The 24,046-nt window shown below is 37.6% G+C and overlaps 4 protein-coding genes and 1 long non-coding RNA gene across 5 annotated transcripts; 3 read left to right on the plus strand and 2 right to left on the minus strand.

The window, feature by feature from the left end:
* Nucleotides 1-80: 80 nt before the first annotated feature.
* On the plus strand, nucleotides 81-5,591 carry LOC122140786. Its single transcript, XR_006157363.1, has 4 exons — nucleotides 81-189; nucleotides 1,921-2,839; nucleotides 4,566-5,005; nucleotides 5,459-5,591. It is a non-coding gene; the product is annotated as an uncharacterized LOC122140786 (long non-coding RNA).
* LOC109070824 (serine/threonine-protein kinase DCLK3-like) lies at nucleotides 2,125-7,050 on the minus strand. Its single transcript, XM_042745751.1, has 5 exons — nucleotides 6,934-7,050; nucleotides 4,563-6,064; nucleotides 3,052-3,184; nucleotides 2,714-2,881; nucleotides 2,125-2,393 (listed from the first exon to the last, which is right to left on the minus strand). Exons 1-5 carry the CDS (start codon nucleotides 7,046-7,048, stop codon nucleotides 2,125-2,127), a joined length of 2,187 nt encoding a protein of 728 aa, XP_042601685.1. The 5' UTR covers nucleotides 7,049-7,050.
* Nucleotides 7,051-12,033: 4,983 nt separating this feature from the next.
* On the plus strand, nucleotides 12,034-14,567 carry fabp3 (fatty acid binding protein 3, muscle and heart). Its single transcript, XM_019123914.2, has 4 exons — nucleotides 12,034-12,220; nucleotides 13,486-13,658; nucleotides 13,994-14,095; nucleotides 14,285-14,567. Exons 1-4 carry the CDS (start codon nucleotides 12,148-12,150, stop codon nucleotides 14,336-14,338), a joined length of 402 nt encoding a protein of 133 aa, XP_018979459.1. The 5' UTR covers nucleotides 12,034-12,147; the 3' UTR covers nucleotides 14,339-14,567.
* LOC109110968 (nucleolar protein of 40 kDa-like) lies at nucleotides 14,568-17,010 on the minus strand. Its single transcript, XM_042744720.1, has 8 exons — nucleotides 16,813-17,010; nucleotides 16,570-16,649; nucleotides 16,426-16,483; nucleotides 16,234-16,334; nucleotides 15,961-16,052; nucleotides 15,753-15,853; nucleotides 15,316-15,440; nucleotides 14,568-15,137 (listed from the first exon to the last, which is right to left on the minus strand). Exons 2-8 carry the CDS (start codon nucleotides 16,642-16,644, stop codon nucleotides 14,979-14,981), a joined length of 711 nt encoding a protein of 236 aa, XP_042600654.1. The 5' UTR covers nucleotides 16,645-16,649; nucleotides 16,813-17,010; the 3' UTR covers nucleotides 14,568-14,978.
* Nucleotides 17,011-17,122: 112 nt separating this feature from the next.
* Nucleotides 17,123-22,282, plus strand: LOC109110967 (U5 small nuclear ribonucleoprotein 40 kDa protein). The gene is made up of 10 exons (XM_042744719.1): nucleotides 17,123-17,381; nucleotides 18,217-18,346; nucleotides 18,452-18,545; nucleotides 18,690-18,855; nucleotides 19,784-19,906; nucleotides 19,996-20,116; nucleotides 20,747-20,829; nucleotides 21,680-21,741; nucleotides 21,822-21,925; nucleotides 22,042-22,282. Exons 1-10 carry the CDS (start codon nucleotides 17,271-17,273, stop codon nucleotides 22,089-22,091), a joined length of 1,044 nt encoding a protein of 347 aa, XP_042600653.1. The 5' UTR covers nucleotides 17,123-17,270; the 3' UTR covers nucleotides 22,092-22,282.
* The last annotated feature ends 1,764 nt before the right edge of the window (nucleotides 22,283-24,046 follow it).

Here is a 24,046-nt window from a genome sequence, read left to right on the forward strand (position 1 = left end):
GTTATTGATCTGTCAGTGAATGCTTCGCCACTAGCAACGATGGCCGCTCTGCCCTTCTCTTTCGCGCGCTCTGATTGGCTGCAACAAATGTTGTGCTTCATCAGATGACGGGGGATATTTAAAGAGCTATGCTTTGCGCATGCGCACCGGCCTCCTGCGGGTCATGGCTGAAGCTTTTTTAAGAGAAAGGTGACCAAAAACTTCTGTTATTTTTGATAGTGGGATGCTTGGTTTTGTTAGTACAGTTATTTGCAATTTTACTGTGCTAGTTTGTCTTGTTATTGTCGTGGTGATTATATCTTAAAGTAAGATTTTAGATGACAAAACCTTTTCATACCTTGGTCAACATCCCCTAACACTCCTCATATGCGACAAAATGGCAACGTCATCGTGGGGCATCATCATTCAGAATTATCGTACTTGACAGAATAGTAAATGCAAGACCTGAATAAATTATCTGATTTGGTATGTAGGATTGAAAAATTTCAAGTGTGGTCTTTTAATTTATTTTAATTTATTTATTCGTTTTATTTTGACCCAAAACTATAGCGAGCCAATTAGGTGTCGAATTCTATGATGGACAAGTTTGGTTAAGACAGCTGTCAGTCTTGATTGCCCAGTCGGAATGAGCTGTGTGCTTCACTGGGGGGATGGGAGTGTGTTTGTATGTGTCTTCCTGATTACTGGACTGGATACTAAAAAATATGACTTATAATATGCATACAGCAATGTAATACATAAGGTATTAGTAATGAAGCTGAGATAAATAATTTGTTATTTGCACATTACAACTGTAGTACACCTAAAATAGCTCATTTTACAACGTTGTGGTTGTTTTGAGACATGCCACCATAAAGGTTGAAAGACTGAAGTCACCTGACAAGGACAAAGGCTTTATTCATTAATAATTACTCTGAACAACTTAATATCTCAAAAACTGTAAGTGTTAAAAGGTGAACAGAAGTAAGAAAATTAACATTTTTATCATAAAAATATTATTTTACTCACCAAATTATAGAAACGGGTAACCAAACAGCTAATAAACTTTAATTGTCTTAGCCTACAGTCTAAAACATTTAACATTTACACAGTACTCATAATGTTTCAAAAAGACCTCTGAACTGCAAAACAACTTTAACCTAAAAAAAGTATTTATGCAATATAAATACATGACATGAGACATGGGAAGGCAAATAATACTAAATACTTTTAGCTTACTACTAGCTAGTTTACCCAACTAACATTCCCACAAACATTGGCAGAGGCCAAGCTTGACCGATACATTTTTGATACATATTAAAAAACAAAACTAGTCCTTCCATACTGAAATGTCTTTCGTTTAAAATAACACAGATTAAGATGAAAATACAGAATAATCAGAGGCTTTTACATACAAAAACAACAATACAACATAAATTGTACTTCTGCCTCTAGTCAGTAAATAATGTCTCTTAATAAGTTACGTTAATGTCCCAGATCATTTCATTAGTGACCTGTAAGCACACACAATTTATACAGAATTCTAATATTCAAAAATTATAACTTAAGCTGCCAAGAAGAGTGCACTATAAGCGCCTCTGAATACATTTAACCATATTTACACTAATTCAGCAGATTTACTCCATAATGAGTGCAGAAATGTGCAGATCAGTGCAGCTTTCATCAGGGTCTGGTCAGAATCAGTGCTAAGAGAGTATAGGTTTGAGAGTATGAGAAGACGCTAGATGTTGTTTACTATGGAGTATTTTGTTTATGTTTGTTATATTTTTTTCTCAGATGTACTGTCCCACTTTATGTTTCACATGGCTTGTTTAGTTCTGACTCTTTTAGTCTTTTCATATATCATTGTTTTCTTCTAGTCACTTGTTGTGCTGGCTTCTTCAGTCTTCACTGTCCATTAACTAACTGGTTTCTCAGCAGGTCACTCTTGTTTTGTGCCGGTGTCTTCTTGCTGTGCTGGTTTCTCAGGTTTGTGGTGATCTGTGGTATATTGCTTGTTCATGGGGGTGGTGGTGGGGTTTTCTGCATGGGATGCATTTTGTTGATTGCTTGTCATTTTATGAATCTCTTGAATTTGCTGGTCTCTGTCATGCACGTTAATATCTGGTTCATAATTATTATTATTTAGTATGTTCTCGTAAATTTGTGCTGCATGACATTTCTCTGCCAACATTTCTGGTATGCTAGGATCGCTCTTATTTTCACCACTTTCCACCTTCTGCTCAGTTTCTGCTGGTTGCGCCTCTCAGCTGTGGAGTCAGTGGCTTTTATCTCCCCCTTATGGTCTTTTTGTGCTGTTGCGTGCTGAAGCCAGTCGTGCTGCAGGGTTTGACTAGCTGTCAAACGCCTTTTCGGGTTGACCTCCAGCAAAGCCCTGACAAGAGCTTTAGCCCCTGGAAAACACAGACATCAGCACTTATCATATTTCTAGATTACAGCATCTAAATGACAGAATATACGAAGGGTTAAACAGAATAGTCCCAAACAGCCAAAAATGAAAATTCTCTCATTTACTCCACCTTTGAATAAAGCACACAAACTGTAATGACTTTGTGCAAATTGTAATGGGGCTTTTTGAAAGAAAGTATGTCATACAAGTTTAAAAACAATATGGGATTGAGTAAATGATGATCGCCTTTAATTGTTTTGATTGATCTAACACTTAAATCACTTTATTTGTACGGGGGTCAAATGCTGGAGTTCAGTATCTCACCCTCAGATGCATTATCCCAGTAAGGGGACAGAAAGTGGACTTCTCCTTTCTGGATGAGACGGAATAGTTCCTCTTGATTACGATCTGGACTGCGGAATGGAGGAAACCCACTCAGCAGGACAAACAGTATGACACCCATCGCCCAAACGTCTACTCCAACACCGTAACCTGTTCATACATAGACATATACATATGCATAGCTAAACATTTGCAATATCATGTCAAATGTTAGTGTCAGATCATTTAACTAATAGTTTTAAACGTTTGAGATTTAGGACAGAGCTGTAGCTCAGGTTTTTTGTGTCCAGCCAGTCCCAGCTCATCTAAATGTACTTTACCTGTCTCAGCAAGTATCTCTGGAGCAACATATGTAGGTGTGCCACAGACTGTGAACACTGGCTCCGTTACCACCATGGCTAATCCAAAATCAGCCAACTTCAGATTCAAGCATCCACTGCCATCACGCTGTACCTAAAAATCAGAAACAAAAATGAGATATGATATGAGCTGAATATTATATATTATCTTATACTCTTTTTAAATACATGTCCAATTTTCAAAATAATGAATAACAAAGTAGCTGGTTGCAAAGTACTGCAGGTTTTTTGAGGCAATGAGCTACGTTTTTCATCGAGTGGTGCTGTATAATAAATAGGTTCATCTTAAACAGTTTGCTGATCAGTTTCATTTCATTGATTTGTTCAGATGTTTTATGAAAATGAACACATTCACGATTCCCATACTATGTTGGCTACGTTATTAATGATTGATTCACTTATTCCTTTTGTAGCCTTATGTAATCCAATTCTCGTATTTTTAACTAGTTTATGTAAATTTTTTTCGTATTTAGTATTAATATAATAATTAATATAATATAATTTGTTTTTATTATAATTAATAAAAAAGGTAGTCTATGAAATAATGTTTCACTTTTTTGTATTGTATTCATGCGTTGTTAGTGTTAAGCAGTGTTAAAACTAAAACTATTAAAAATAATTTTCAGTAACTGAAATAAAGTTTAAATGAAATAAAATATAAATAACAGATGAAAAATGTAAACTTAAAAACTAAAATGATGTTGCCTTAATTAACTGAAAGTTAATTTTAAGTTGAAGTAGTTAATGTTAAGTTGAAGTACTAAAATTACAAAAAAACGCTACTAAAATAACTGCATTTTTTTTTTTTCAAAATTAAAAATAAATGAAAGCTTATTGGAATATTTCAGTCTATCTGTTTCCATGTTTCATGTTTTATTCAATGTATAAGTATATTTTTAAATTCATAGCAATGTCTGAATGAAAATCCTACACCAATTTTTTTTTTTTAGAAATTTATAAAAAACTATTACAAATGACAAAAACACATAACAAACTTCCTAAAGTTAAAACAAAAACAGAATATATATATATATATATAAGCTAATTCAAAATATTAAATATATTTAAATTAGGGCTGTCAAATGATTAATCACGATTAATCACATCCAAAATAAAAGTTTTGTTTACATAATATATGTGTGTATACTGTGTATATTTATTATGTATATATAAATGCACACACATATGCATGTATATATTTAAGAAGAATATGTTATGTTTATATATTAAATATATTTATATATAATATAAAATATAAGAATATAAATATATAAATGTATATACATGTAAATATTTTCTAAATATATAATTTATGTGGTGTGTATTTATATATACATAATAAATATACCCTGTACACATACATATATTATGTAAACAAAACTTTTATTTTGGATGTGATTAATCGTGATTAATCATTTGACAGCCCTAATTTAAATAATACTAAAATGACACTGATCTTGAGTAACTCTTACCAGCAGGTTTTCAGGTTTGATGTCTCGGTGTGCGATGCTCTTGCTGTGGATGTATTCCAGAGCCTGACTGATGTCTCTGATCATGCATGCAGCACTTGGCTCAGTAAACCTGCCGTTCTGAGTGATAGCATCAAACAGGTCTCCACCGGTCACCAGCTCCATCAGCAGGTAAACATGGGTGTCCGTGTGATGAGAACGAAACAGCTGGATGAGCCGAGGATGTTCCAGACTACGCAGCAGAGTGATCTCATTCTGAATCATGTGACCTCGTCCCTGCAGCTTTGCGTTGTCCACAATCTTCATAGCAAACGTTTCAGCCAGGCCTCTCACACGGCACTCCCTGACCACTGCAAAGTTCCCGTCTCCTACCACACGGCCCATGTCATAGCAGCGCTCAATGTCCTCCAGCGACACTTCAGCCCCATCAGCCAGTATGTGACTCTGTAAGTCTTTCTGCTCAACTGTTTCCTGCTTAATAATGTCCTGCTCCGTTATTGTCTCCAAATTAAGATTTTTATCCCTGTTTTGAGGAACAGCTGGGCTTGATTTTGTATTGGCAACATGCTTGTCTGCTTTCAGTGATCTTTGTTGTGTTTTTTCCATGTTGTTCTGAGATGAAGTACTTTTATTACTGTGGTTATTTGGCCTGTCTGGTTGAGAACATCGACTACTTCTGATTGGAGGTATAGGTGGGCCACATCCTCGATAGCTCTGGCAGTAAACAGCTTCTCTCTTTCCTTCCTCTTTCTTTATCTCCTTCTCATCTTCTTTCTGCAGCTCGCCTCTCCTCCTCCACAGTTCTCTCTGCCTTTCTCTCTTCACCTTTTCTTTTTGCCTTCCAACAGGCTGCAAGTTGTTGACAGCTGGTTTGTTTACCTGTTGATCATGTACCGTAGGTAAGGACATCTCGGCTCCGGCATCATCATCATGGAAACCACTATCCGCCTTTGTGGCCTTGGGTCTCAGGATACGCTCCCATACTCTCAGCAGGTGTTCACAATGGCTGGGGTTTTCTGGATATAACTCATCTAGTGCTGCATGTACCTCATCAAGAGATGGTCGGCTGTTCCCAAAGGCCAAGAAGGCATGGTCGAAGCGGAAGAAGTCAGCTAGGCTCTGGATTTCTCGCCCAGCAGGGTTAAAGAGTCGTCGTATTCGAGCGTTGTTCCAGCAGGGGAAGCCAAGCGCCTCGGACACATCTGCCATCAGCTGCTCGAATGTCTGCACAGCGCGGCGGTTTAACAGCAGTGAGATCTTCCGCATGCTCTCCTGTCCACACGGCCGCACCACGGTCACGATTCGTGGGCGCACTGGGCTTGATTCTGTGTGTCTGGCGTGGTAGCCGCTCGCCCGGGGAACTCCTGCTTCCTCCCAGCGATACACAGGGCTTTCTGAAGGCCCAAAGTCTGTGGGAGGCCTTCGGGGTCTGGACCTGTGCAGGTAAGATGGAAGGGGTTGCCGAGGGGCAGCATTTGGGCATTTTGGCAGTTTAATCTTTTGATCTGGAACACATAAACATGTAAAATGAGAGGTTGCAGTCTGAATTTTTAGTACACTGTTATTTTTTTGTTAGTAGAGAAATGTGTCCAAAGATATATGCTATGTTCATCAAAAGTGCAGCACACAAAATTGGAATATCAGATTTTGGAGGGGGAGAAAAGCTTATGCAGGCGAATTAAAGAGGAAGTGTGCAACATTAATAATTAAGAGCAGGTGTGTATTGAGGAGCAATGCCGAGACATGCAGATTCTCAAATTGCACCTCATGCTCCAGGGGTAACGGAAAAGGATCAAATCTGATCGTGCCGGATCACTTTACTCTGGACGCAGCTTGTTTTTCTTTCTTTCTTTCTTTCTAGCTTTTATGTACTTGCTAAACATACGTCTTAAAGTGGAAGAATGCAGGTCAGGAGCCTTTAGGAAATTAAACACCCAAAGCAGTCAAAGATGCTGTTTCACTTTTACGTCAATAGATAGAAAGTTTTTTGAAAGGACTGTTACCAAAGTAAAGCCATTTTAAATAACTAATTAACTGTGTATATTAATTAGTAAACCTAATTTATGTTCTTGTTACTTTGCACAAAGCCCTACTGAAAGAAGACATTTTGAATTTAATTTTTATTTGTGAAAATGTCTTTTATTCTGTGAAAAAATAAATGTATTAATGACATATTCAAATTATTAAATATTATTATTATTTATAGTTTATTCATTGTTAGGATCAATTTAATGGCAAAATAAAATAGGCTAATCGTTACGAGAAAAAGTCTAGATATTTTTCACATGAAGACTAGTTAATTGGCCTAGTTAAACTTTTACAGTCACTGCCCCATTTCATTGAATGTATTTATTTATTAATCATTCAAACTCACCTGTCAGTCCCCATCTAGGTCTCGGTGGCTCTCGCCCCGGTCGCTGGTTCCACACCGGTGTCATTTTGTTCCACTGCTCGTAGTATCTGAAGTATTTGTGCATCAATAAACCCATGAGTCTGATTCACTATACATACTGTCCCAGAGATGACCGGCGGGTTCACAAAATTGTTAAAATGTCTGTAGCCATGATGAAATCAACGCGCACCTCTAAAAAAACCTGTCAGTTTCTGTGAGGATTCGTGAAAGTTTAAAAAACAGCGCTAAATGTAAAGCTTTGTACCGGACAGTGCGCACCCAGTCAATATTCAATCAGCGTCTATCAGACATGAGGTAACACGGGGATATCGCGAAGCCGCATCTTTTGGAAAAGCTACGAGCGCGTTACCGGATACTCCGCATCCTGCTGCAGGAGCGTCTCCCCGGTAACCCACAGAGAACTGAAACACACACACACACACACAGAGAGAGAGAGGTTTATATTAGTGAGGGGGTTTCGCTGTAGTGAGGGCCTTCACAAAATACAGCCTAGCAAAAACCATCTCCATTAGCAAGGATTATTTAGGCCTTTTTTGTCTTCTAAAATTTAAACTTTTATTATTAATATTAGCCTATTGCATAACATGTAGTCAATATTTATTTATTCTTTGACATTTCTGCCACCGTTAAAGTGATGTTACGTGATGTGAATATGATGTTGATCATCTGTTTGTGAATATTTTAGTGATTGCCTTTGCTAGTGAAATTAGTACAGATGCAATGAAAGAAACTGATTTAACTGAATGTAATAATTCAGCCAATCAGCTGTTCCCAAATCCCTTGATATAATTTTTTTCTGCACGCGTTCTCTGCCTTTCCTATAGCTACATCTGTTGCACTGTACTCCCTTTACTCGCTGGCTTCCTTATTTTGGTTAAAGGTATAATTAATGTAATCTCCTCAAGACTTTGTGTTTGCAGGTCTCTGTATTGTCGTGGTTACTGCAGCGCTCTTTGTGTGTGTGTTTGCGCTTGGCTGGCTGTGTGTGGACAGCTGTAGATGTGTATCTGGGTTGAATCCACATGTCCATTAGAGGGCAGTGTGTGTTAGAGGGTAACACACTCACAGTGATGGGATTTATGGCTCTTTGAGAGGATCCGGATCTTCGCGATCCGTTCTTTTCAAAGAGCCGTTCAAAAGAACGGCTCTTTTGGCTCTTTTTAAATATTTAGTCAGTTTTAAGAAGCCAGCTTGGGGGCATCTCAGTTTATCCTGGAAATAATCACAGGGAGGAATGATGAGGTGAGATTTGTAGTCAAATAATTAAAACTCAGATATCACACACCAATATCTGAGTTTGAATTATTCTGAAATATTGATTATTACCTCATTTGTCATGTGTGGACTATATTCCATAGGGTTGCACAAATCCCTCTGCTTAGACAGTGACATCACTATTTTGGATTTACCTTTAGTACAAAGTGTGTGTGTGTGTGTGTGTGTGTGTGTGTGTGTGTGTGTGTGTGTGTGTGTGTGTGTGTGTAAAGCTACGTTGACTTATGTTATTCATACAATACCTACTCACAAATAAACATCAAAAAACAAAGCCGGCTGCAATTAATTTCTGTGCAAAACAGCTTTTACTACAAACACTTCCACACAAGAACATTGTGAAGGATGCGTGCACAACTAATAACTAATATCATCACGCTATAAAGGGTTGGCCTGCGCTGGGTGCGCCCCTCCCCCTATAACTGTTCTGTCTCGCGGAGGAGCTCATTTGTGTGCATCTGTGTGAAACACGCATAGGAAAAAAAGAACGACAGAAAGAAAACGGCTCCCCCTCCAGCCGCGACTCGGCTCCCATCGTTCATGTTTATGAGCCGTTCAAAAGAATCGGTTCGTTCGCGAACGTCACAACTCTAACAGGGACAAAACATGCTACCAATATGATGAAGCCTACTTATTTTGTTGTGATTCTAATATTTGCAAAACCCTTAAAATCATTATTGACATTCACTTAGGCCTACTTGTAGCAAATTAAATTTGTATTTAAATATTGAACGTAGGACAATTATATATTTAGCCTAGCAGAACGTCATGTGTGTAATTATGCATAAATACAAAAGTCGGGTTTGCCTGCAGCGGTAATCATACAGCGGTATGCGTTACTACAAAACGTGAGTAGCCTACTATATTTTTGCATCACTTTAGATAGTAGGTTTTGTTTACGCATATTTTTTGTTGTTTACGAAAATTAGTTATTAACAGTTAGCAGACCTCCATGCTGAATTCCCGACTCTGGAAAGCGATATTTTAACAGACATGCCAACAAGAAATGTATGTATTTATAGTTCGTAGCAAAAGAGCTTGGATTTGTGGCTTTGTTCACCTTGATTTCATGATCTGTGTTTTGTGTGTTTTAAAAGGAGGTTGACATCTCACCTCTTTCTGCTCTCTCACTCGCTCACTCTTTCCCTCACTCTCTCCCTCACTCTCTCTTTTCCCCTGTTTCTCTCCACCACCTGTTTGTGTCAAATGTCAAACACATGAACTCTGCATACCGTGTTTAGTCACACATTTGTGTTGGGTTAGACAGTGACAGTCCACTCAGTGTATGAGTGTGTGTTCAAATACCAAGTGTATAAGGTGAAAACCTGCATATTATAAATCATTCCAGAAGTGGCGTTATACAACACATAAGGTTATATCATCAGTCGTTTTGAGAGAGCTGGCCTATATTTTACATCATTTGGTTAATATGGATAACACAAGCTTCCAAAGTCAATGGGAAAAACTGGGAGAGCAGGAAGAGTACTTATAACCGTCAGTGAAGTGCAAATTGTATTTGATTTGCAACTTGAGTCTAATTTTTATTTGCCTAACAACTACAAACACTGCAAACGAAAACTTTATAGTATTTTTGTAAGTGTTTTTAACTAAAAATGACCATCTTTCTTATAATTATAAATGAATTAGGATTTCTTTCTTTGGAGGGTACAATTCTGGAGGATATTTGTTACACAGACCTGAACAACTGCAATTTATGGAACATTTATCTTGCATTTATAATACAACTCAGCAATAATTGATCAATGTCAGTTGATAATAATCTGCAGATTAGCAGGGTACAGTAAGATATCTATAAAGATAATGAAATATAAATATCTGGGAGGGGTGACAAAGTGAAGGGTGTGAGTCTGTGTGTATTTGTACATGCTCAAACATGTTTCAAAGGATGTGTGAACGTTCGACATCAAGTTCTCACGGGGGAGTGATGAGTACGAACAGGGAAATCCGGGAAGGTTTCCTCCAAAAAGACCTCTTGGGAAATGAACTGGGATTTATAGATTGTAGAGGTGGTTGTTAGTGACGGCGTTTGCATAGTCACTTACAGTGTTTTTTTAAGTATTATTTATATGCTACTATTAAAGTATTCATTAATATTTTGAATGATTTTTTTTTTTTTATATTTGACGTTTTCATTTAAATGTATGCTCTTAGTAATTTTGTTATGTGCTTTTGTCATATTTTTCTTTAAATTTCAGCTTTATTTTAATTACGATAACGATTTTTAATGCTTTTAGTTTTAGTTAAAGGCTGTTATTGATCAAAACAACCTACACCAGATGTTTAATGTTCATGAACTATAAAACAGCTGCTCTCTGATAACAATCTTCAACCTAACGTTACAAATTATAAAAAATTCAAGAGTTTAGCGTTAACTCCAGACCTTGTTGTGTGCAATCTTATTATTGACCCTTTTCACAGTTGTTTGGGGAAAAACTGTTTCACATATACATGCTGAAACAATTGGCCGTTTCAGACCGTGCTGCCTCACTCACAAACACTTGTAGATTCAGCCTTGCGGCTCAAAGGACAGACTGGGGAAGAGGTTTAGCGTTACTGGTGCAATGTTTTGGTGATTATTGTGCAAACAGCAGCTGATACGGCTAGATCTTCACTGCTTCTAACTGAGCAGAACAGCCAATCAAAGAGTGTAGAGGGTGGGAAGAAAGAGTCCTCTGACATAAGGTCATGTCCTCAGAGGCTTGTAAAAGAAAGAGACACACAGAGAGAGAGAAGAGAATATGGCCTGACCCTGGCCCCCTTATCAATCATTCCTTCCCCCTCCACACTGCGCTCTCACTCTCTCCCTTTCTTGCTCTCTCTCTAAGCCACACTTTAAATGAATCAATGCATTAGATCAGTGCTTAGAATGTGCCTCAGCTGTAAGCACTGATCTATAAGATATATATATATATATATATATATGTCACTTTTGATAAAAAGCATATGCTAAATGAATGAATGCTAAATGTAAAGAACAAAATATCAAACAAAATGATTTTAATTTAAACAACTGTAGTACACGTACAAGTTTTTCAGTGACAAAACAATATGTTGATCAAAATGATAGGGGAGCTGACTTTATACTTTCACTAAAAATCAACTAAAGACCATTTGATGAAAAGTTAATGTAAATACTGGCTCAGAAAAGTAAAGTTAGATATTTTCAATAATTTTTTTTAAAAGTCATTTTAGTGAGGTTAATGTTAAACTATATATAAAAAACATTATTACAGTACATTTTACAAAAAAGTATTCACAGTTAATGCAGTGTGTTAGGTTATTTGTAATTTCTTTATAATTGTGAAATTTAATAGCATTTTTTTGATTGAAAATTGTTTCTAAGCCATTTATTTTCTGTGTATGGGTCGATGGTGGATATTTTATAGTGCTTGCTCAGTAATATATTTATTGTCTTGTCTGTATCAGCCATAATTGTAATATAAATCCATCCCATTTTCTTAGAGTCCAAATTGGGAGCCAATTTTGGACCAATACATTTACATTTATTCATTTAACAGACACTTTTAAAGTCAAACTCATATAGAAACTCTAGAGAATGTAAAATGCTTTCGAATGTCTTGCACCATCCCTTGACTTCCTCATCTTTCTTTATTCTATCTTTCACGATTGATTCTCCTACGATTCCCAGCTCCCCATCTCTCCGACCCCCCTCGCAGCTGTCTGTCATCTCTCCTCTTCTCTCCTGGCATTGCTCCTCCCCCATCCACCCCCCAAGCTTGTACTGATGACATCACAAACAGCAGTTATAAATCAGCCAGTAAGATTGCAAGAGCTCAGTGGTTCTGTCTTACCCTCCTCACTTACTCACTCTTCCTTTCTCGCTCTTATTCTTAGCTCCTGTTCTCTCACTCAGCTCTAAACATGGCAGACGTTTTTGTTGGCACATGGAACTTAAAGGAGAGCAAGAATTTCGATGACTACATGAAAGCCCTCGGTGGGTAAGGAGGGGGTAAATGCTGTGGATGTATGTGGTGTGTATTGCTTTACTGCTGAACATAGGGTGTGCCTTTTGATGCAAGTAAGCCTATGTAAATTGCGTGTGTGTTTCTGATAGCTTCAGAGTGGGAAATGTGATCTGAGGAGCATTTTTTGTGCAGGTGCATGTGTGATGCTATGTGTGTGTGTTTAAGATGGAGTGCATGTGGTGCAGGGAGCGTCTCCCTTGATGAAGCTTTCACACACACACACACACACACACACACACACACCCAGATTCATGCTACAACCACGTGTGACTGTAGAGCAACTGCTGTTCTCTTGTATTTTTTATATAAAAAAATTTGGTACACAAATTATATGGAAATGTCTCGGAAGTGCTTGCCAGCCATTTATTTGCCAGTTGTGTAGTATTTGTGATTTTAAAGTAGTGTTGAGTGACTTGTAGCTTAAGAGCGGAAGATGCAGGGGAAAAATCAGTCAGCATGCAACTGTATGGAGATAGCAATAGAGAGAAAGGAGGGAGGCAAGTGTGGTTGAGACAAAGTGGGTAGTTTTTTCTTTCGACCAATCAGTAATAACTCCATTGAACCCTGATTTTTCTCTCTTTATCTGTGGTCAAAGAAGAGTCCGCCCTGCCTGCATTCGCACACATATACCCTCACAGTATTTGCTGAACAAATCAGTACTAATGGCTGCATTCTCCCAAAACTGTATGTGTGCTGATTTGACCATTTTGACCGTTCCAGAGTTTGGTTATTTGCAGACATGTTCATTCGTGACTAACCCCTGAATATATGTAAACAGTCTTTGTTTAATCATTACTATTCTGCCCTTAAGCGATGCAGATCACTTTCTTCATTTGCATTTTTTCTAATAAATTGCAGTCCCTTTTAGAATGATTTTTAATTTTAAAATAAGAAAATATATTTCATATTTAAAGACTATTTAATAAAATCCTTTAGATGTTTAATTGTACTTAAAAAAAATAAGGACCTTAGAAATTTTATTGTAAAAGTTTGTTTTCAGCCTGTTTATAGAGAATATGACCAACTTTTTTTTAAGTCCCTCAGAAATGTTTAAAATTTGTAAAATGTAAATATTTGATAAATTATTTAATATGCTTAATTTAATTTTTAACTTCTTTACAGTACACACCAAATTGTCTTTGGTTCTTGATGTTGTCCATGTGAATTCCTCAGCATGTAAATTGTAGAAATGGCTTCATACCTCTTCTAAACTGTGTGTATGTTTATTTATCAGGCGTGGGCTTTGCCACGCGTCAAGTTGGCAGTATGACCAAACCCACGACCATCATCTCCATGGAGGGCGACGTCATCACCCTTAAGACCGTCAGCACATTCAAAACCACAGAAATCAATTTCAAACTGGGAGAGGAATTTGACGAGACCACTGCAGATGACCGCAAAGTTAAGGTATTATGCGCACAGAGCACACATTAGTCCCACTTTCAATAGTCCTGTGCTTTGAGGTTGCTAAAGGCATGCCGAATTTCATGCCTGACACATTGTGAATTGGGTGAAAGATGTTTAACACAATAGGGTTTTGTTGGTGGGATACAAGGGTTTCTTAGAAGGCCCAATGGGAGCTTGACCTATCCCGTGACATTCCTCGGGTCAATCATTAATTGTAGACATAGAAACGCCACTCATCGCTGCTCCCGGGTAGCAAGAGAAAAAATGAGACAGTTTTCCAAGTAAGAACTGTTTGTCTTATTACCTTTACCCTGTTGTTTCTGTTTGTCCATCAGTCCATGGTAACTTTAGACGGAGGAAAAATGGTTCATGTTCAGAAATGGGACGGTAAAGAGACGACCCTGGTCCGAGAAGTCAATGACAACAGCCTAACTCTGGTTAGTATTGTGTGCACTTAGAGTAAGTGCCTCTTTGGCTGGGAACAGAATTATAAGAACAGTCAGCAACAGCAAAACATGTTCTGCTGCCCATTTAGTAATTACTTAAAAGGACCAATATTCAATATTTATGGGTGTTTGACTGAATGAATATATATCAACAGGCCAACCTCTCTCTTTTATCAACAGACATTGACACTTGGCGACGTTGTCTCCACACGACACTATATAAAGGCGGAATAAAGGGAAACCTCAGTCACAACCCATCCTCATCAATGGTTATGTACATTTCCAATGGTTTTTCTGCGGTGTTCATCCGTTTCATTTGCACCGTTCCTCATACACCGAATAAAATTCCAACTTCATACCACCAGATCTGTATTTGAGCTTGTATTCTGGTTGTGTGATATGCTTCTTCCGTCAGTGTTATGGCTTATGCCTTTGGTCTACAATAAATGACATTTACTCCAAATTGACCTTGTGCAATTTATTGTGTCAATATTTCAAACTAGTACTCCAGTGCTGTGCCATGTGTTTGCTTGTTAACAGTGTTACACACTCATATTTCTGTGAGGTCCTTCTAATTTAAGCATGTTCCAGTGTCTGCCGGGTGACGTGCATGTGTTCTAAATCAAGCGCCTGGGCGTGGTCTCTGTGTGTTTCTGGGTGAAAGGCCATTCAGAGGTTGTGCAGTGAACCTTTTAACCTTCACACATGAATCCAGTCACTTTTAATGGTCAAACTTTTAATATTAACAAAAAAATACATTCCAAAATCGATCAGATACATTTAATCGTGTTATACATGCAAAAAAAAAAAAAAAAAATACGTTCTTGCACAAGCTTGTACTTGCATATCGCAACTGTTTTGCAAACCAAAAGAATCACTTTGACTTATGTTTGTGTTTCTTGTGTTTTTTCTTCTTTTCTGAATGTGTGTGTGAATGCCGTGGCCGTTTGGCATCTTCATCGCTGCTATCTGATGAAGAGCTGTCTCTTTTCTTCTCTTTCTTTTTCTTCTTTTCTTTCTTTGCCTTCTTTTCCTGCAGGAAAAATGCAAAGAGGCGTCTTGAGCTTGCAAATGACAGGCAGATCAAGTCGTCCGCAAAAGTGAACTATTGCAGAAGTTGGCACAAGTAAAACGAGCAGGGTTACACAACTGCTTACAAGCAGCGTGTCATCTGGTGCAATAGTTTTGCTGTCAAAGGGGTGTGTCTGTACCTTTTTACGTTTCTGGGGCTCTGATTGGGTTTGCTGACTGGTCTGTGGCGGCTGCTCCTCCTCTTCTTCTGGCACTAAACTGTACTGCAGTCCAGCCTGGGAGAAGCAGTCCTTTGCAAAGTGACCTCAATACAAACAGACATACAGGTTATTATTTATGACACAAACACTGTCATAACAGGTGCTCGGGATTAACAGTACAATCTGCAAGTAAAGACAATGAACAACTGACGGTCAATGTATCACAATTTCCACAAAAGTATTAAGCAACACAACTTTTTCAACATTAATAGTATTAAGAAATATTTGAGCACCAAATCAGCATATTAGAATGCTTTCTGAATGATGATGTGGCACTGGAGTAATGTCTGTGATAGGGACAAGGGTCTAATGTACACTGGAACTGGGTCAGATTGACATAACCTGGAGGACCGTACCTCTGCAGCCACACTTTTTGCATGTGGTGTTGAGCACAGCCTCCAGCGTGATCTTCTGCTCAGTATGATCTCTAAACTGTCTCCGGCGACGTTCGTCCTGTCTGTGTGAATATTTATTTATGCACACTTTGGTATGGTTATGAATTACCTTAGTCAGCCTCCTATGAGTACAGGGTTTGGTCTGCTCATGTACTATAAAACCACTTACTCTGCTACAACATTGTTGGGGTCTAGGTCCCGCCCAGTGCCTTGATTGACAGATTTCATAGAGAATGACAGTTTTACTTTATCATCTTTCATCTGATAGTGGATGGAAATCAAAAAGCATGATTAAAATCCAGTATCTGAATTATAAGAACACTAAACCAATGATTAATCAGTGCATAAATTTCATGTTTAGTGTATGCAACGATAATGTGCTGGTAACAATATAAAACAACATTGTTATTGTTGTATTTGCGTACATGCAAATTGAACGTACCTCTCTGCCAATGACTTTTATCCACACTTGTTCCCCTACATCAACAATTTCAGCCGGGTTATCCACCCGACAGGACGACATCTCACTCTTATGAACCAGACCTGATGATGCAAACACATATAAACATAAAAAATATGTGTATTCATCTTCATTTCAATAAGAACACACATCTTGACAACTCTCCAACTTTACCTTGTTTTTTGTATCCTGGAATCTTAACAAAAGCACCATATGTTGTAACAGAAACTACCTAAGTAAACAAGAGGGTGAATAAATCAGTAAGATGACATATTATGTGATTTTATATAATTCTGCATATGGGGATTTAAATCTAACCTCTCCCTTCAGAATGCTGTACATTGGTGGCAGTCCATCCAGACCAGCTGGCTCTCTCACCTGCTCCTCTGCCATCACACCTGCAGAGAGGTACATGGTTTGTCATCTGTCTGTAACTAGTTCTTTAACTGGTCATGCTGGAGCATGAAACATATCCAGTCTGACCGCTGCATCTAAACATGCCATCATTAGTCTTCATGCAACTCATGCCTGATGAGAATACGCCGAGATCAATGAACTTACCCGATGGGATCAGTTCTAGGACAGTTTACTGTAATTTGAAAACAATCTATAAGAAGTCTGGAATAAGCACGTGCTAAATTATCGCAGTTTTAATGACAAAATCATTATCCAATAAAAAAAAAAGGTAACATGTAAATACTGAGAGCCGCGTTACTATTTAAGACGCAACAAAACACCTCATAATACATTTAGAGCAGTACATTTCTCTTGTTTGGATGAAGCATGAGTTCCGTGAGTGCATTGTCTTCCGGTTCAGAGAGTTAATAGTAGCCAATAAGATCGCGTTGTGCGTGAGCCAGCCAATCAGAAGTCTTCGTGTTACCGGATGTGTTTTACTCGGCGAGCGTGTGTAGCTCTGTAGTGTTTGGTGGCTCGAAAAACTCATTCATTTGAAAACAAGATAGTAGTTTGGGTCGTTTTTTTGTTTATTGTCGGGATTTGAGTATTCTTCCACAACAATGATCGAACCGAAGAAGCGTGGCGCGGAGATGGCAGTCGTTCCCGCCGGAGTGAAGAGGCCCCGGACAGAGCTGGTGGCCGCAGCGCAGTCCCAGCAGCTCTCTGCTATGGTAAGACTGAGAGCCGAGTTAGACGGAAAAGACTAGCTGCTGCTCAAACTTTTGTATGCTGGCTATAGTATGTAGTACTTATGGGACCTTGTTGTAGTGAATCATCCTACTGACTCGAATCTTTTGAATCAATTCACCAAGACGATTCGTTCAGTGAGTTTTTCTACAGGTTACGTTGTCATGTTAGTAAAGTTTTATTATTATTCTTCAATAAACTTGAACACTATACACACACCTTTGTTCTACTTCAAATATCGTACATTGTGCGATTATGTAACGAAAAAAAACGATTAAAGAGAAAACCAACTACAAAAATAAATAAATAAGTGCCTGGACAGTGTTAATACAAAAATCTAAATACAGTCGGGTACAAAAATAATAATTTAATATCTTTACAGCTTTTTTATTTAAAGAGTATCTAATATTTTACAGTAATGCTGAATTTTACGGAAGCAAATCTTATGACTGAGTCATTCTTTCAACCGATTCATTCAAAAACAAAGGGGCGTTCACAACCAAAACAGGTCCTATTATTTTTATTATTACAATTTGTGTCCATGAAAGTCTTCTCTAAGTTCTAGCATTATACACACTTTCCCCACAATTAACAACAACAACAAAAAAGACACTAGTACTACAATGAATGCGTGCATATGAACGAGAAGGATTCACTTGAAAGATTCATTCAAAACAGATTTTAGATTGCAAAACAGACTGCCATCTGCAGTCAAAGGTTAGTGGGTGCACGATGAGGGGGCTTTATCATCCTTGAGTATTTATAACAGCACCTGCATAAACATTGATCTGTGTGTGTGTCTATTTGTGTTAATGTCAGGGCCCCCCGCGCAGCTCCAGTCTGCAGGCTCCTATAATGCTGCTCTCTGGTCACGAAGGTGAAGTTTACTGCTGCAAATTTCACCCCAATGGAGCCACGTTAGCCTCCTCTGGATACGACCGTCTCATCTGTAAGTCATTATATATTATTCTTTTTTTAATGTGTAGGTAGTATTGATTTGCATGCATGCTTGAATTGCTATTGTTGGTTCTGTCTGATGTCTGTGTTCTTGTAGTGCTGTGGAATGTTTATGGAGACTGTGAGAACTATGCAACACTTAAAGGCCACAGTGGAGCTGTGATGGAGCTTCATTATAACACAGATGGAAGGTGTGTTTGCCTAAATTACAAAATTAAAAACCTCCTGCATCATTTACACTGTCAGTTTAAATTTTTATACTGTGGTTGTTGTGTATATTATTCTTGTATAAATGCATCATTCTGTCACATACTAAGCGTGTTTGTGTCCTCCAGTCTGCTCTTTTCAGCCAGTACGGACAAGACGGTGTGTGTGTGGGACAGTGAGACCGGGGAGCGTGTGAAGCGTCTGAAAGGTCACACGTCCTTCGTGAACTCATGTTTTCCAGCTCGGCGTGGACCACAGCTGGCCTGTACGGGCAGTGATGATGGAACTGTGAAGGTAAATTCAGCTCACCAAGTGTAGACTCAAATCTCTGTTGAAGTCTGTGACATGTCTTGACTTTATGAAACAAAAATGACATTCTACATTTTCAATCTGGTCAAGGCTATAGTGGAAGTGTAGCTGAAGCATTAGCTGTTGTGTTAAATCGCAACATGGCTATAATATTAAAGGGATAGTTCACCGAAGAATGAACATTTTGTTATCACTTATGCTTGTTCCAAACCCAACAAAAGTTTGTAAAAGTCCTTGCAACCAAAATTTTCATACTTCAAACAGTACAAATAGACATGGTATAAGTAACCCATATGAATCTAGGGGTTTAATCCAAGTCTTCTGAACAGAAATGATCGCTTTATATGGCACAACTGATTTGTTATAGACTTATTCATATAAACATTGATCAAATAATGTGTCATGGAGCTGTCTGAGGTTTTGTAAGAGGTTGATTATGTTGATGGCAATTCAGCAATTATTCTGTATCCTTCCTTTGACCTAGATATTAGCTTAGATCTTTTATCCATTATGCCATCACCAGCTTTCAAAAACTACAGCTCAGTTTGTAGACGAAACAGGAAATCATCATCACTGGCAGAGTCAGAATGCACTCCCTTATTGTTTAAAGGAGAAACCGAAAATTGTTTGTGTGATGCTCATGACTTTGGTTTGTGTCCCGAACCCATTCCCATTTTTTGTCTAAAACCTCTACTGTCCTTTGAAATGGCATATAGCCAATAAATCAAATACATTTTAATGTCTGGATTATGATAATGATGTTTGATAGTTGTCACAGTGAGTCTTTAGGTTGCTGCTTATTCATTTTAATGTTGATTGAAATAACATGAGAGCATTTGAAAGCCATTTGTGTGTCAGGCTAATAGTGTTCAGATAGTCTAAAAGTGTCTTTTTTGTTCATGTGTTATTGTAGCTGTGGGACATTAGGAAGAAGGCCTCTGTTCACACATTCCAGAACACGTATCAGGTTCTTAGTGTGACTTTCAATGACACCAGTGACCAGATCATCTCAGGAGGCATCGACAACGACATAAAGGTTTGTGTGACAAATACTCCGCAGCTGATGTCTGGGCTCTTTTGCTTGTATGTATATTTATTCCTGTATGTATGTGTTTCATGTTGCAGGTATGGGACCTCAGACAGAACAAGCTGATTTACAGTATGCAGGGTCATGGAGACTCTGTGACAGGTCTGAGTCTCAGTGTAGACGGCTCCTACCTGCTGTCTAACTCAATGGATAACAGTGGTAAGCCTAAATGTGTGTGCGTGTGTTTGTGTACGCACTACAGATCAAAAGTTGGGGGTTAGTATGAATTTTTTTTGAAAGAAGTCTCTTATGCTCACAAAGGCTGCATTTATTTGATCAAAAATACAGTAATATTGTGAAATAATACTATTAAAATATAAAATAACTGTTCTCTATTTTATTTGTCCATACTGTTCTCTAATATATTTAAAAATGTTATTTATTCCTGTGATGGCAAAGCTGAATTTTCAGCAGTCGTTACTCCTGATTTCAGTGTCACATGATCCTTCAGAAATCATTCTAATATGCTAAACTGCTGCTCAAGAAACATTTCTTAACAATGCTTATAAAGTTTTGTTTAAATAGAATTGTTTCAGGATTATTTGATTAAAGAGAAAATTCAAAATGTCAGCACAGAATGTATTTGAAATAAAAATATTTTGAAACATTATAAATAAATGTCTTTATTGTCACTTTTGATCAATTTAATGTGTCCTTGATGAATTCAGTATTCATTTCCAAAAAAAAAAAAAAAATCTTGCTGACCCCAAACTTTTGAAAGGTAATGTATGTGTACCTGTTATTAATGTGTGCATGTTATTAATGATGTTTTATATTTGTCTGGAACAGTGCGTGTCTGGGATATCCGTCCATTTGCACCAAAGGAGAGGTGTGTGAAGATCTTTCAGGGAAATGTCCATAACTTTGAGAAGGTAAGCCCAGTTCTCTCTGTTTATTTACAAATATGATTACCTGAGTTGTCTATAAAGAGGGAAATAATTTCCACTGTGTTTTACTGTAAAATGTTTTTTTTTTTTAGGCTACACTTTCAATCAGCGTGAATTATCAGTTCATTCTTTCAGTAAACTGAAAGTCAAAGTGTATGTTCCTGTGGCTCAGTGGTAGAGCATCGCATTAGCAGCGCAAAAGGTCGTGGGTTCAATCAAAGACTGTAGAATACCCAAGACATGTCACTCGTATAGTTTTGAATGGGGAAAAATGCAACGCTCAATCGCAAGAAGCCCCGCCTTCTGAATGAATGAGCCAGTCGCTAATCGGTAAAGTCAGCGCGTCACTGCACCTGCCGTTAGAAGCGTCCCGGTTGCTATAGAAACAGTCAGCGTTCTGAGACATGTGCTCAGGACTGATCTAGCCTAAATAATAAGCTTTTATAACTTATTTGAGCAAAATAGACAACATTTATGACACAGTTGTTATCAGATTACTTTGGTGATTTCAAATATGAAATTTAATCGCAAGCCTAGTGAACAGTTTTGCAGAATTTGATGTTTCCCAATTCAAAGAAAAAGGAGTTGCACTTAGATGCCCGAGAGGCATTTCAAAGATGGCCGCCGAGTGACATGACTTGTCTTAAAGGGACTTTGGGTTAATTCCCAGGGAACACACATACTGGTAAATAAACAAAAAAACAAATGTATAGCCTGAATGCACTGTAAGTCACTTTGGATAAAAGCGTCTGTTAAATGCAGAAATGTAAATGTAGTTCATGGCAGGACCAAAGGGTTTTGTATTACAGGTTTTTTTTTTGTTTTTGGCTTTTAGAATCTTCTCAGATGCTCTTGGTCTCCTGATGGGAGTAAGATTGCAGCTGGTTCTGCTGACAGGTATGGGCGTTTTTGTGTGTTTATGCGTGTTTGTTCAGTATGATTATGTTTGAGGTTAATGCAGTGTGTTTGTGCTGTAGGTTTGTGTATATTTGGGACACAACATCCCGTAGGATCCTTTATAAGCTCCCAGGTCATGCTGGGTCTGTAAATGAGGTCGCTTTCCATCCAGAAGAACCAATTGGTAAATATATATATATATTTTGTTAAACTATTATGCATGTCTGAAATTGTAAATGTAGCACATTCCTTCCATACGGTTTACCCATTTGTGACTCCATTATTTTATGTCTCCCACAGTTCTCTCTGGATCCAGTGATAAACGCCTCTACATCGGAGAGATTCAATAACTGTGTGTTTGTGTGTGTGAATGCTGTTTATGTGACTGTGTCTGAATGTGAGAGTGAGAAGAGGATGGGTAGAGGCGGATATGGTTTGGACTTTTGCCATTAGTGTTTGATTTGAAAACAGTGATGAACAGTTGGGGAAAATGTTGAACGTTGGCTTTTTTATGCTTTTAATAAACCTGTTTCTAGAATTAGTATGTGTCTTTGTGTAAGAAGTATGGTATATGTAACCCTGGGCCACAAAACCAGTCTAAAGTCGCACGGGTATATTTGTAGCAATAGCCAAAAATACATTGTATGGGTCAAAATACTAGATTTTTCTTTTATGCCAAAAATCATTAGGATGTTCAGTAAAGATTGTTTCATGAAGATATTTTGTAAATTTTTTACCATAAATATTTCAAAACTTAATTTTTGATTAGTAATATGCATTGCTAAGGACTTCATTTGGACAGCTTTAAAGGCAATTTTCTCAATATTTAGAATTTTTTGCACCCTTAGATTCCAGTTTTTAGATAGTTGTATCTCAGCCAAATATTGTCCTGTCCTAACAAACCATACATCAATTGCTTATTTATTCAGTTTTCAGATGGTGTGTAAATCTCAATTTCAAAAAATGTACCCGTATGACTGGTTTTGTGGTCCAGGGTTACATTTAACCAGCGGATGACTGAAAACTGATAATCCATGTTATCCAGAATAATATAAGAAATAAAAACCACATGCAGTTATACAATTCTTATATACAGTTATTTAATATATATAATTAATATATGCATGATGACATGGTCAACAAAAACATTTGTAGACTTTTTTTTTTTTTACATGCTGTGTCATAACCTAGCTTAGTGACCCAAAATATTTCTTCTTCACGTTGACATTTATCTGTTTTTACTTCGTTTTAAGGGTTTAAATAAAAACCCTGAAAACCTATTAGAATTTTAATGTGGATTGGGATCCAATATGAACATACATACTTTTAGATTACTTTTGAACTGTTAACATTTTTTGAATAACACCTTTTTAAAATATATCTATATATTAATAATCTTGTAATCCATATTGATTTAAAAATACAAAGAGAAAATATATTACATCCATTGTTTTTAACAACACGTGCATTAAACATTATTTTACGTCAAAGGAACTGCAGGGGGTCGTGAGTTTAATGAAAAGCTAATAATTAAATGTTAAATTATGATAAATCTTTTAAAACTGACAACAATCAAGATAAAAGGTAAAGCAATTATTATAGCCTACACGTTTACCCGCATGTCAGCATATAAATATGTAATAAAAAAGTAACTAGTCTGATTACAAATGTAGGTATGTTGTCAGCATGTTAATTTGACGCAATATTAGTTACAAACTAGAATGTACATTTCCTGAAGAAAATGTGAGTGGTGCTTGCAGTGGCAAAACTCCGCCCTCAGTTGCTTAGGTGTTTTTATAGAGTTCATAGCCTGATTTATCTCTTAGCTAATCACTATTAGGATGTAGCTATTCACTGCTAGCATGACTAGCATGTTGGAATTCCAGTTTGGCTAGCATGAGTCAAAAGAGCCAACCGCCATGTCTTTACAATGTTCTGATTCAGAGATATAGGTCTTGCAAAACGGTTGCTAGGGTACTCTGTTTTGGTTGCTAGGGAGTGGTCTAACAGCTCCCAATGACGATACTCCAAAGGCTGCTTGACAGTATAAGCCAAACCCCATGTCTGTACATTGTTCTGATGCAGAGATATAGATCTTGCAAAATGGTTGCTAGGGTACTCTGTTTGGTTGCCAGGGAGTTGCCTTGCAGCTCCCAATGATGATACTCTAAAGGATGCTTGACAATATAAGCCAATCCCCATGGTCTCTACGATGTTTTGATGCAGAGAGATAGGTCTTGCAAAACGGTTGCTAGGGTACTCTGTTTGGTTGCTAGGGAGTGGCTTGGCAGCTGGGAATGATGGC

This window comes from Cyprinus carpio, chromosome B19, assembly GCF_018340385.1.
Source record: "Cyprinus carpio isolate SPL01 chromosome B19, ASM1834038v1, whole genome shotgun sequence".
Lineage (NCBI taxonomy): Eukaryota > Metazoa > Chordata > Actinopteri > Cypriniformes > Cyprinidae > Cyprinus > Cyprinus carpio.

Bases quoted from the DNA above. Each gene is read 5' to 3' on its own strand.
- LOC109070824 (XM_042745751.1), bottom strand. From the start codon at position 7,048: ATGGGTTTATTGATGCACAAATACTTCAGATACTACGAGCAGTGGAAC. The intron at 3,185-4,562 runs GTAAGAGTTACT...TCTGATTTTTAG, and splicing joins TCAAACCTGAAAACCTGCTG to GTACAGCGTGATGGCAGTGG. The intron at 2,394-2,713 runs GTGAGATACTGA...TGTGTTTTCCAG, and splicing joins CTGGGATAATGCATCTGAGG to GGGCTAAAGCTCTTGTCAGG.
- fabp3 (XM_019123914.2), top strand. From the start codon at position 12,148: ATGGCAGACGTTTTTGTTGGCACATGGAACTTAAAGGAGAGCAAGAAT. The intron at 12,221-13,485 runs GTGGGTAAGGAG...TTTATTTATCAG, and splicing joins TGACTACATGAAAGCCCTCG to GCGTGGGCTTTGCCACGCGT. The intron at 13,659-13,993 runs GTATTATGCGCA...TTTGTCCATCAG, and splicing joins CAGATGACCGCAAAGTTAAG to TCCATGGTAACTTTAGACGG.
- LOC109110968 (XM_042744720.1), bottom strand. From the start codon at position 16,644: ATGGCAGAGGAGCAGGTGAGAGAGCCAGCTGGTCTGGATGGACTGCCA. The intron at 16,484-16,569 runs GTTAGATTTAAA...TTGTTTACTTAG, and splicing joins ACAGCATTCTGAAGGGAGAG to GTAGTTTCTGTTACAACATA. The intron at 15,854-15,960 runs GTAAGTGGTTTT...ATATTCACACAG, and splicing joins CCCAACAATGTTGTAGCAGA to ACAGGACGAACGTCGCCGGA.
- LOC109110967 (XM_042744719.1), top strand. From the start codon at position 17,271: ATGATCGAACCGAAGAAGCGTGGCGCGGAGATGGCAGTCGTTCCCGCC. The intron at 18,347-18,451 runs GTAAGTCATTAT...GTGTTCTTGTAG, and splicing joins TGGATACGACCGTCTCATCT to TGCTGTGGAATGTTTATGGA. The intron at 21,742-21,821 runs GTATGGGCGTTT...TTTGTGCTGTAG, and splicing joins GCAGCTGGTTCTGCTGACAG to GTTTGTGTATATTTGGGACA.